This window comes from Pristiophorus japonicus, chromosome 21 (genome assembly GCF_044704955.1).
Source record: "Pristiophorus japonicus isolate sPriJap1 chromosome 21, sPriJap1.hap1, whole genome shotgun sequence".
In the NCBI taxonomy this organism is placed as follows: Eukaryota; Metazoa; Chordata; class Chondrichthyes; family Pristiophoridae; genus Pristiophorus; species Pristiophorus japonicus.
The window spans coordinates 38,660,021-38,672,662 of NC_091997.1; the positions used below are offsets into that span (position 1 = coordinate 38,660,021).

The following is a 12,642-nucleotide window of genomic DNA, read 5'->3' on the forward strand; positions in this document are numbered from 1 at the left end:
TGCACCTTCCCTTTTCCTAATCTGTCACCATTCAGATAATAGTCTGTCTCTCTGTTTTTACCACCAAAGTGGATAACCTCACATTTATCCACATTATACTTCATCTGCCATGCATTTGCCCACTCACCTAACCTATCCAAGTCACTCTGCAGCCTAATAACATCCTCCTCGCAGCTCACACTGCCACCCAACTTAGTGTCATCCGCAAATTTGGAGATACTGCATTTAATCCCCTCGTCTAAATCATTAATGTACAATGTAAACAGCTGGGGCCCCAGCACAGAACCTTGCGGCACCCCACTAGTCACTGCCTGCCATTCTGAAAAGTACCCGTTTACTCCTACTCTTTGCTTCCTGTCTGACAACCAGTTCTCAATCCACGTCAGCACACTACCCCCAATCCCATGTGCTTTAACTTTGCACATTAATCTCTTGTGTGGGACCTTGTCGAAAGTCTTCTGAAAGTCCAAATATACCACATCAACTGGTTCTCCTTTGTCCACTTTACTGGAAACATCCTCAAAAAATTCCAGAAGATTTGTCAAGCATGATTTCCCTTTCACAAATCCATGCTGACTTGGACCTATCATGTCACCATTTTCCAGATGCACTGCTATGACATCCTTAATAATTGATTCCATTATTTTACCCACTACCGATGTCAGGCTGACCGGTCTATAATTCCCTGTTTTCTCTCTCCCTCCTTTTTTAAAAAGTGGGGTTACATTGGCTACCCTCCACTCCATAGGAACTGATCCAGAGTCAATGGAATGTTGGAAAATGACCGTCAATGCATCCGCTATTTCCAAGGCCACCTCCTTAAGTACTCTGGGATGCGGTCCATCAGGCCCTGGGGATTTATCGGCCTTCAATCCCATCAATTTCCCCAACACAATTTCCTGACTAATAAAGATTTCCCTCAGTTCCCCCTCTTTACTAGACCCTCTGACCCCTTTTATATCCGGAAGGTTGTTTGTATCCTCCTTAGTGAATACCGAACCAAAGTACTTGTTCAATTGGTCTGCCATTTCTTTGTTCCCCGTTATGACTTCCCCTGATTCTGACTGCAGGGGACCTACGTTTGTCTTTACTAACCTTTTTCTCTTTACATACCTATAGAAACTTTTGCAATCCGCCTTAATGTTCCCTGCAAGCTTCTTCTCGTACTCCATTTTCCCTGCCCTAATCAAACCCTTTGTCCTCCTCTGCTGAGTTCTAAATTTCTCCCAGTCCCCAGGTTCGCTGCTATTTCTGGCCAATTTGTATGCCACTTCCTTGGCTTTAATACTATCCCTGATTTCCCTAGATAGCCACGGTTGAGCCACCTTCCCTTTTTTATTTTTACGCCAGACAGGAATGTACAATTGTTGTAATTCATCCATGCGGTCTCTAAATGTCTGCCATTGCCCATCCACAGTCAAACCCCTAAGTATCATTCGCCAATCTATCCTAGCCAATTCACGCCTCATACCTTCAAAGTTACCCTTCTTTAAGTTCTGGACCATGGTCTCTGAATTTACTGTTTCATTCTCCATCCTAATGCAGAAATCCACCATATTATGGTCACTCTTCCCCAAGGGGCCTCGCACAATGAGATTGCTAATTAATCCTCTCTCATTACACAACACCCAGTCTAAGATGGCCTCCCCCCTAGTTGGTTCCTCAACATATTGGTCTAGAAAACCATCCCTTATGCACTCCAGGAAATCCTCCTCCACTGTATTGCTTCCAGTTTGGCTAGCCCAATCTATGTGCATATTAAAGTCACCCATTATAACTGCTACACCTTTATTGCATGCACCCCTAATTTCCTGTTTGATGTCCTCCCCAACATCCCTATTACTGTTTGGAGGTCTGTACACAACTCCTACTAACGTTTTTTGCCCTTTGGTGTTCTGCAGCTCTACCCATATAGATTCCACATCATCCAAGCTAATGTCTTTCCTAACTATTGCATTAATCTCCTCTTTAACCAACAATGCTACCCCACCTCCTTTTCCTTTTATTCTATCCTTCCTGAATGTTGAATACCCCCTGAATGTTGAGTTCCCAGCCCTGATCATCCTGGAGCCACGTCTCCGTAATCCCAATCACATCATATTTATTAACATCTATTTGCACAATTAATTCATCCACCTTATTGCGGATACTCCTTGCATTAAGACACAAAGCCTTCAGGCTTATTTTTTTAACACCCTTTGTCCTTTTAGAATTTTGCTGTACAGTGGCCCTTTTTGTTCTTTGTCTTGGGTTTCTCCGCCCTCCACTTTTCCTCATCTCCTTTCTGTCTTTTGCTTTTGCCTCCTTTTTGTTTCCCTCTGTCTCCCTGCCTTGATGTCAAGGGCAGTCACTCTCACCTCACCTCTGGAATTCAGCTCTTTTGTCCATGTTTGGACCAAGGCTGTAATGAGGTCTGGAGCCGAGTGGTCCTGGCAGAACCCAAACTAAGCATCGGTGAGCAGGTTATTAGTGAGTAAGTGCCGCTTAATAGCTGTTGACGATATCTTCCATAATTTTGCTGATGATTGAGAGTAGAATGATGGGGCGGTAATTGCCGGATTGGATTTGTCCTGCTTTTCATGGACAACTGCATGAATAATATGCTGTGGAGCCGAGTGACATCATAATGTTTCTATAAATTCAACCAAGAACTTTGACAATGGTACTGTGGTAACGAAAAGCAGACTTCCCATTTGTTCACCAAGTCTCTCCTGAAACAGACACTCAGTTAGGAATGACAATGAGATTTATTGCCCATCCTATATTTGCATGGTACATGTTTATAAATTACACTTTACTCTGGGCCATTTAGTTCACCTTCCACTCTCTGCACATTCACAGCACGTCAACAGATAATATCAATGCAGAAATGAAAAAGACCCATCAGTAGCCTATGGAAATCAAGCCCACAGTCTCACAACACTATAGCCCCTATGATCACTTGTTTTGGAATGTGAGCCATGAAACTGGTTAGTGCAGTACGGATACTCACTGAGGAGATGCTGGTGTGATTAGCCATCATGAGCCCACTAACACGATGAGCTGAGGGCAGGTAAGGAGATTTCCGTGACAGCGCCACCTGAATACTGGCTGGCCCCCATGGAATGAAGTTCGCCAACTTCCGCTCCCTTATTCTTTGTAGACTCTTGTGAACCTATTTAAAGAACATAGCATAGAGTAAGAAACTTGTATCTATATTGCATCTTTCACAGCCTCAGTACAGCCCAAAACGCACACTTTAAAAAAAAAAGTATAGTCACTGTTTTGGAAGCAACTATGACAGCCAATTAGCACACAGCAAGATCCCACAAATGAGCCAAATGACCATTCCAATGACTAATGGTGTTAGTTGAGGGATGATAATTGTCCAGAGCATCCAAAAAAATTCTCGCTCTCCTCTGAATGGGATCTATTATGTCCACCTGAAAGATAACTTTGACAGTGCGGCGCTCCCTCAGTACTGCCCCTCCAACAGTGCGGCGCTCCCTTAGTACTGCCCCTCCATCAGTTCAACGCTCCCTCAGTACTGCCGCTCCGATAGTGCGGCGCTCCCTCAGTACTGCCCCTCCGACAGTGCGGCGCTCCCTCAGTACTGCCCCTCCGACAGTGCGGCGCTCCCTCAGTACTGCCCCTCCGACACTGCAGCACTCCCTCAGTACTGCCCCTCCGACACTGCAGCACTCCCTCAGTACTGCACTATAGTGTCAGATTAGATTATGTGCACAAGTCCTGGAGTGGGGTCCCACAACCCACTGATTCAGAAGAAAGTGCTCCCCTCCCCTGCTGAACCAAGTTGACACACACTGCCCCAGTAGAAACCAGCAAGCTCTGAGAGCAGGGATCAAATCGGAGACATTCCTGGTGAATATGGTTGGTGTTAAGTGGAGCATTTACTGCTGAGTCATTAGATATTTAACATAAAATGGAAAATTCTATTGTTAAACTTGTTACAGACACACTCAGAGCAGACACCAGCACTTGCAGTCTGATAGTGATCTATGTAAATAACTAGTGGCTGAAAATATTTTGCTTGGCAATTTGATTTTCTCCCTTTCCACAATGTCATATATCTCACCTTACTTTCCTAGTTGGGATCTGTCTGTGCTGAGCTGGCAAAGCAATGCAAGAGAAGCTTCCCATGGTGATTGAGCCGACTATTTCTCCAGCTGGTATTTTTCTCCCCATTTAACCCGAAGGTGCCGAGTCTTACTGGAGTATGACTGCATGGATATGGACCGAACAAGTATCTTGACCAAGTGGATATTCTTCAGTGAAGCTTAGATAGATGCAAGGTATTCAACTGTAGGAGTGTTTAACCGCCAAGCCCCATCCTGACCTGCCCTGGTATCCATTTCATTTCCTGAGAGTTACTGGAAAATAACCAGAAACTATAACCGTGGCTGATTTTCCCTTCACCCGCCCAGCGCGCCAATCTGCCCTACCCTGCCATGGTTGAGATCAATTAACTCAGCACAGAACAGCAATCAAACCCAAAGAGCCAGAGATGTTAACAGCATAGGAGGCAGCCATTCAGCCCATGTCTGCGCCTGCTAGATCAATCCCAAACCAATCCCACTGCCCAGTTCTCTCCCCATAGCCCTGTATCAATCCCAAATCAATCCCACTGCCCAGCTCTCTCCCCATAGCCCTGTATCAATCCCAAACCAATCCCACTGCCCCGCTCTCCCCATAGTCCTGTATCAATCCCAAACCAATCCCACTGCCCCGTTCTCACCCCACAGCCCTGTATCAATCCCAAACCAATCCCATTGTCCCGCTCTCTCCCCATAGCCCTGTATCAATCCCAAACCAATCCCACTGGTCCACTCTCTCCCCATAGCCCTGTATCAATTTCTCAATAATCCCACTGCCCCGCTCTCTCCCCATAGCGCTGCATCAATCCCAAACCAATCTCACTGGCCCGCTCTCTCCCCATAGCCCTGTATCAATCTCTCAATAATCCCACTGCCCCACTCTCTCCTCATAGCCCTGTATCAATCCCACTACCCCGCGCTCTCCCCATAGCCTTGTATCAATCCCAAACCAATCCCATTGCCCCGCTCTCTCCCCATAGCCCTGTATCAATTCCAAACTAATCCCACTGTCCCGCTCTACCCCCATATCTTTTGTTGCTTCAAATATTTATCTAATTTTCCCATAAAAGATTTAAGATGGTAAAGCATTCACATTTTGACAACCCGCTGCATGAAGCAATTTCTCCTAACCCCACTCCTCATTCTCTTATTGACAATTTTAAATTGCTGATAAGTGTCACTGATCCTCCATCACTCCTTCGCCAGGCAGCCCCACCACCCTCCTACCTGCTACAGCATTGACTTTTCTGGGATTGAATAAAAAAACTACCCCATTAACAAGGGAAGCTGGATAATCAGTGCCCTGTGTGTAGTGTGGGTCTGTCTGTTTCCAGTATTAGACTACAGAATATGCCACACAGGTTGATCCCATTCCAAGCTTCCAAGACCAGGCATGTTATCGCGACCCCTCCACAAAGAAGGAATGCAGTCCAAGGAGAAAATAAACTTCGCGTGTAAGAAGAAATAAATTTGAGATGAAGTATAAAAGCCAACCTTCCATACCAAGCAACAACCAGCCAGCCTCACAATTTCTCTTATCAGCTGCCTTTGTTCTTTCACAACAGCCAAGCCCGATTTGACCAAAATAGTGTCATCAGTCTTGTAATCAAGGTTAGGCTTTTAACAAAAAAGCACCATCAAACCGTAAGACATTCCATAGTTACTGAATCGGATTTCCAATCTATACCATGCAGTGCTGTATCAACAAAACAAAAAGACGTGGTTTTACATTCCTCTCACTTCCAAGGAAAGTGTGTGGAGCCCTGTAGCATGATAAAGGCAATGGGAAGATCAGATGACTTAACTATATGGAATTCCCAAAAGAAACAAAGAAATATTAATAAGACATATGTTTGAGCGTCAAGTCAGGGCCAGCTAGAAACAAGGTGCTTCTCTGGCTATACGTTGAATACTTTTTTCTTCAAAAAAAACCTTAAGCCAATGTCATTTTTGCTTAACCCTTTTATACATTAATTTTATTCAGATTTCAGCTTCTTGTTCGGGTAGTTACTCTTCCTGCAGAGTTGACTTTACAAGATCCACCTACAACTTGACCAAACTCAATACCTTCATAATCTTGTGATCTGCAGCAATCACTACTCCCTTATCATTTCACAGCCACAATACGATTTAACAAAGGGTGTGGCACATTTCCTATATTACAACAGTGACTACACTCCAAAAGTACTTTATTGGCTGTAAAACGCTTTGAGACGTCCAGTGGTCATGAAAGGCGCTATATAAATCCAAGTCTTTCTTTTATTTGAACAAGAATTGCACCCTTATTTCTGGTGCTCCCCAGGGATCTATCCTTAGCCCCCTCCTATTTACATCGGATATACGGCACAGAACCAGGCCATTCGGCCCAACCAGTCCATGCTGGTGTTTATGCTCCATTCGAGCCTCCTCCAGTCTTTCCTCATTTAACTCCATGAGCATAACCCTCTATTCTCTTCTCCCTCATATGCTTAAATGCATCGATACTGTTCGCTTCAACCCACTCCCTGTGGGAGCGAGTTCCACATTCTCACCGCTCTCTGGGTAAAGAAGTTTCTCCTGAATTCCCTATTGGATTTCTTGGCGACGATCTTATATTGATGGCCTCTCGTTATGCTCTTCCCCACAAGTGGAAACATCATCATCATAAGTAGTCCCTCGGAATCGAGGAAGACTTGCTTCCACTCCTGAAGTGAATTCTTTGGTGGCTGAACAGTCCAATACGACAGCCACAGTCTCTGTCACAGGTGAGACAGGTAGTCGTTGAGGGAAGGGATGGGTGGAACTGGCTTGCTGTACACTCTTTCCGCTGCCTGCGCTTGATTTCTGCATGCTCTCGGCGACGAGACTCGAGGTGCTCAGCGCCTTCTCGGATGCACTTCCTCCATTTAGAGCGGTCTTTGGCCAGGGACTCCCAAGTGTCAGTGGGGATGTCGCAATTTATCAGGGAGGCTTTGAGGGTGTCCTTGTAACGCTTCTGTATATCAAAACCATTCATGATTTTAAAGACCTCTATTAGGTTACCCCTCAGCCTTCTCTTTTCAAGAGAAAAAAGACCCAGCTTGTTCATAAGAACATAAGAAATAGGAGCAGGAGTAGACCATTCAATAAGATCGTAGCTAATCTGATCTTGGCCTCAACACTTTCCTGCCTGTCCCCCATAACCCTGGACTCCCTTCACCCTTTCCTGATAGGTGTACTCTCGCATTATTTCTGGTACCATCCTTGTAAATCTTCTCTGCATCCTCTCCAGTGCCAGTTCTTATAAAATGACCCAGAATTACAAACACTACTCCAAATGCGGTCTAACCAAGGTTCGATACAGGTTTAGCATAACTTCACTACTTTTTAATTCTATCCCTCTAGAAATCAACCCTGGTGCTTGTTTTTTTATGGCCTTGTGACCCGTGTCGATACTATGCGATTTGTGTATTTGTACTCTCAAAATCTCTTTATCCACTGCCCCATTTAGATTCTTATTTTCCAGTCAGTGACCTCCCTATTTTTCTTACCAAAATGTAATACCTCACATTTATCTATTGAATTTCATTTGCCAATTATATGCCCATTCTGTAAGTTAATTAATGTCCTCCTGTAATTTGTTGCAGACCTCCTCAGCATTGACTATCCCACAATTTGGTGTCATCCACAAATTTAGAAATTGTGTTTTTGACTCCAAAGTCTAAATCATGAATATAAATTGTGGACAAGTGGTCCCAGCACTGATCCTTGTGGAACACCACGACCCACCTTCTGCCGCTGTGAATAGCTGCCCTTTAGCCCTACTCTCTGCTTTCTGTCATGAAGGCAGCTAGCGATCCATTCTGCTACTTGTCCCGACTCTGCATTGTCCCCTCTCTACCTTTTCTAAATGTGTTATACCCTGCAATGGTTAATTCCCAGTCCTGATTTTTCGATCGCCATGTCTCAGTAATCCCTGGTTCCACACAACGCAGGATTGCCTCCAGCTCCCTGTTTTATTATGGACACTGAGCATTGCTGTACAGACAGATTAACTCATTTTTAATAGCAGTTCACCTCACTTTATTTTTAACTATCTTTTTAAACTCCGGTTCTATAACTATTTATTCCCTGGCCCTTACTTTACTCTTCCCCAAGCTCTCCTTTCCTGTTTTGTTTATACTTAGGCTGGTTTTAATTCTCGTCGATCCCTCCTCCCCATCTTACTAGTTTAAAACTTTTCCCACCTCCCTACTTACCCTTTCCGTTAGGACATGGGTCCCATCCCGGTTCAGGTGGAGCCCGTCCCATTGGTACAGCTCCTTCCTGTCCCAGTCCTGGTGCTAGTGTCCCATGAAAAGGAACCTCTTCTTCTCACACCAGCCCTTTAGCCATGTGTTAATTTTCCTGATCTGACTGTTTCTATGCCAATTTGCACGTGGCTCAGGCAATAATCCAGAGACTTTTACCCTTGAGGTCCTGCTTTTTAATTTAGCTCCTAACTCCTGGTACTCTCTCAGCAGGACCTCCTCCCTGCTCTTTCCTAATTCATTTGTTCCGACATGGACCACGACAACTGGATTTACCCCCTCCCATTCCAAATCCCTTTCCAGCTGCTTCGAGATATCCTTTACCCTGGCACTGGGTAGGCAACAAAACCTTCGGGATTCTCGTTCTTGGCTGCAGATGACGCTATCGATCCACCTAATTATAGAATCCCCTATCAGTACCACATTTCTATTCTGCTCTTCCCCCCTCGGACAGCCTCCTGAGCCACAGTGCCTTGGTCTGCATTATGACTCCCCGCAGTCCTTCTCCTTGTCCTCACAGGTAGCGACTACATCAAGCTGTTGGACAGGACCAGTATCTGCAGGACCTCCTTCTCAACCTCTCCTAAGTCCACATTACCCAGCTCCCTAACAGTCACACCCTCCCTTTCCTGAACCTGTGCTTTCCTCTGGGATAAAACTATCCAGAAATTCCTCCCCGTCCTTTATGTTCCGGAGTGTCTCTAACTCGCACTCCAGCTCAATGACTCAGCCGGAGTGACTGAAGGCAGAGGCATTTCCTGCAGATGCAGGAATCCGGGACAGTCTCACTGTCCACAAACTCCCACATACTGCAGTCTCCACACACAGCCTGCCCGGCCATCTCTAGACTTTATTTAATTAAAGTTTTTAATCAAATGATTCTTTATAGTTATATTCATTATTTAGTTAAGTTAATATTTAATAATGTAATAGTTATAGTTCCCCAGCTCTCACCCACCAATCACCTACCTGCAGTCCTGTGACATCACTCCTGTGTCCCGCTCTTTATATCCGCGCCTCTCAGCAGATTCACCCGCTCTTTATATATTTCACATCAGGAAGACATGTAGCTAACAACATCCATCTCGACCTCACCACCACCTCTCTCAACCCCTCCACTGTCTGATTTGTCACGCTGCTTGTTCGACATCCAGTCCTGGATGAGCCGAGATTTCCTCCAGTTAAATATCGGGATGAGCAAAGCCATTGTCTTTGGTCTCCGCCACAAACTCCGTTCTTTAACCACTGACTCCATCCCTCTCCCTGGCCACTGTCTCAGGCTGAACCAGACCGTTTGCAATCTTGGCGTCCCATTTGAGCTTCTGACTCCACATCCTCTCCATCACCACGACCGCCTACATCCACCTCCGTATTATCGCTCTTCTCCGCCCCTGCCTCAGCTCACCTGATGCCGAAACCCATGCCTTTTTTTAACTTCCAGACTCTATTCCAATGCTCTCCTGGCTGGCCTCCCATCATCTACGTGTTATAAATTTCAGCTCATCCAAAACTCTGTTGTTCGTATCCAAACTCACACCAACACCCGTTCAGCTGATCAATCCTGTGCTCGTTGAGCTACATTGGCTCCCGGTCTGGCAATGCCTCAATTTTAAATTATCATCCTTGTGTTTAAATCCCTCCATGTCACTCTTGCCTGAGTCAGAAGGTGTGGGTTTAAATCCCACTCCAGAGACTTGAGCACAAAAATCTAGGCAGACACTCCAGTGCAGCACTGAGGGAGTGCTACACTGTCAGAAGTGCTGTCTTTCAGATGAGACATTAAACCGAGGCCCCATCTACTCCCTCAGATGGACGTAGAAGAGCAGGGGAGTTATCCCTGGTGTTCTTCAACCATCAATAAAAAGATTGTTTGGTCATTGGCAAAGAGAGAGCATGAAAAATGTTGCCAAGTAAAATCAGGAAAAACCAAAAGATCTTTTATAAATACATTAATAGCAAGAAGATAACTAGAGAATGAGTGGGGCCTATTAAAGACCACAAAGGCAGAAGATGTGGGTATGATTCTTAATGAATACTTTACATCTGTTTTCACAAAAGAGAAGGGCGATGCAGACTTTGCAATGAGGGAGGAGTGGTGTGAAATATTAGACAAGATAAACAGAGTGAGAGAGGAAGTATTAAGGGGTTTAGCAACTTTGAAAGTGGATAAATCCCCAGGCCTGGATGAGATGTATCGCAGGCTGTCAAGAGAAGCAAAAGAGGAAATAGCAGAGGCTCTGACCATCATTTCCTAATCCTCTCTGGCTACATGTGTGGTGCCAGAGTACTGCTAATGTTGTACCTTTATGTAAAAAAGGAGAAAAGGATAGAATGAGTAATTACAGGCCAGTCAGCCTAATCTCAGTGGTGGGAAAATTATTGCAAAAACTCCTGAGGGACAGGATAAATCTTCATTTGGAAAGACATGGATTAATCAAGGACAGTCAGCATGGATTTGTCAAGGGAAGGTCGTGTCCGACTAACTTGATTGAATTTTGAGAGGAGGTAATCAGGAGGGTCGATGAGGACAGTGCGTATGATGTAGTGTATATGGATTTTAGCAAAGCTTTTTATAAGTTCCCACATGGCAGACTGGTCACAAAAGTAAAAGTCCAGGGAATCCAGGGCAAAGTTGCAAATTGGATCCAAGATTGGTCCGAAGCAGGAAGCAAAGGGTAATGGTTGATGGGTGTTTTTGTGACTGGAAGGCTGCATCCAGTGGGGTTCCGCAGGGCTCAGTGCTGGGTCCCTTGCTTTTTGTGGTATATATCAAGACTTGAACTTGAATGTAGGGGGTATGATTAAGAATTTTGCAGATGACACTAAAATAGGCTGTGTGGTCGTTAAAGAAGAAGAAAGCTGTAGACTGCAGGAAGATATCAATGAACTGGTCAGGCGGGCAGAACAATGGCAAATGGAATTCAATCCAGATAAGTGTGAGGTGATGCATTTGGGGAGGTCGAACAAGGCAAGGGAATACACATTAAATGGTACGACACTGAAAAGTGTAGAGGAACAAAGGGTCCTTGGAATGCAGGTCCATAGACCCCTAAAGGTAGCAGGCCAGATAGATAAGGTGGTTAAGGCGGCATATGGAATACTTGCCTTTATTAGTCGAGGCACGGAATACAAGAGCAAGGAGGCTATGCTTGAACTGTATAAAACACTGGTTAGGCCGCTGGAGTACTGTGTACAGTTCTGGTCACCATATTACAGGAAAGATGTGATTTCACTAGAAAGGGTGCAGAGGAGATTTACAAGAATGTTGCCTGGAGTGGAGAATTTTGGCTATGGGGAAAGATTGGCGATGCTGGGTCTGTTTTCCTTGGAACAGAGCAGGCTGAGGGGAGACCTGATTGAGGTGTATAAAATTATGAGGGGTCCAGATAGAGTGGATAGGAAGGACCCGTTTCCCTTGGCAGAGGGGTTAACAGCCAGGGGCCATAGATTTAAAGTAATTGGAGGGAGGTTTAGAGGAGATATGAAGGAAAATGTCTTCACCCAGAGGGTGGTGGGGATCTGGAACTCACGGCCTGAAATGGTGGTAGAGGCAGGAACCCTCACCATATTTAAAAATGACTTGAATGTGCACTTGAAGTGCCGTAACCTACAGGGCTACGGACCAAGAGCTGGAAAGTGGGATTAGGCTGAATAGCTCTTGGTTGGCTGGCATGGACACGATGGGCTGAATGGCCTCCTTCCGTGCTGTAAATTTCTATGATTATCGCATTGCTGTTTGTGGGAGCTTGCTGTGCGCAAATTGGCTGCCGCGTTCCTATATTACAACAGTGATACTTCAAAAAGTTCTTCATTGGCTGTGACACGCTTTGGGACGTCCGGTCATTGTGAAAGGTTATATACAAATGTAAGCCTTTTATAATATCACAATGCACAATCTGTATCTCTGAACCCTGTACAACACACCATCAAAATTGTATGTTTTTAAATCACAGTTTCAATAAGTAAATTGTTTTTAAAATGATGTAGGGATTGAGAACTGTAATCAGACAAACTGTTCTCACTGGCCAAACCTTCATTAACTCGTGCACAATGAATACATCTGGAAATTTGGAGTAAATTCAGAATTTAAACAACTATTTCACAAAAAGGGTTAATTGACATATAGAATGAGCTTCCAGAAAAAGCCACTGTTAATTGTCACTTGGGGGTGGGCGGGGCGGAAAACGGGGTGAGATGGTCTGAACCGCTTGTTCCAGCAGCTGGTTGTTTTTTGGTGGATAATGAGCGGCTCCACGGCAGAAATGAAAATAAAGCTATAT

The 12,642-nt window shown here is 44.9% G+C and overlaps 1 protein-coding gene across 1 annotated transcript in view; it reads right to left on the reverse strand.

Moving 5' to 3' along the window:
• Positions 1–12,642, reverse strand: part of tubg1 (tubulin, gamma 1) — a 73,705-nt gene that overhangs the window by 3,456 nt on the left and 57,607 nt on the right. Inside the window, exon 10 of the mRNA XM_070864062.1 lies at positions 2,993–3,154. Coding sequence (XP_070720163.1) covers positions 2,993–3,154 — 162 coding nt within the window. The remainder of the gene's footprint in view (positions 1–2,992; positions 3,155–12,642) is intronic.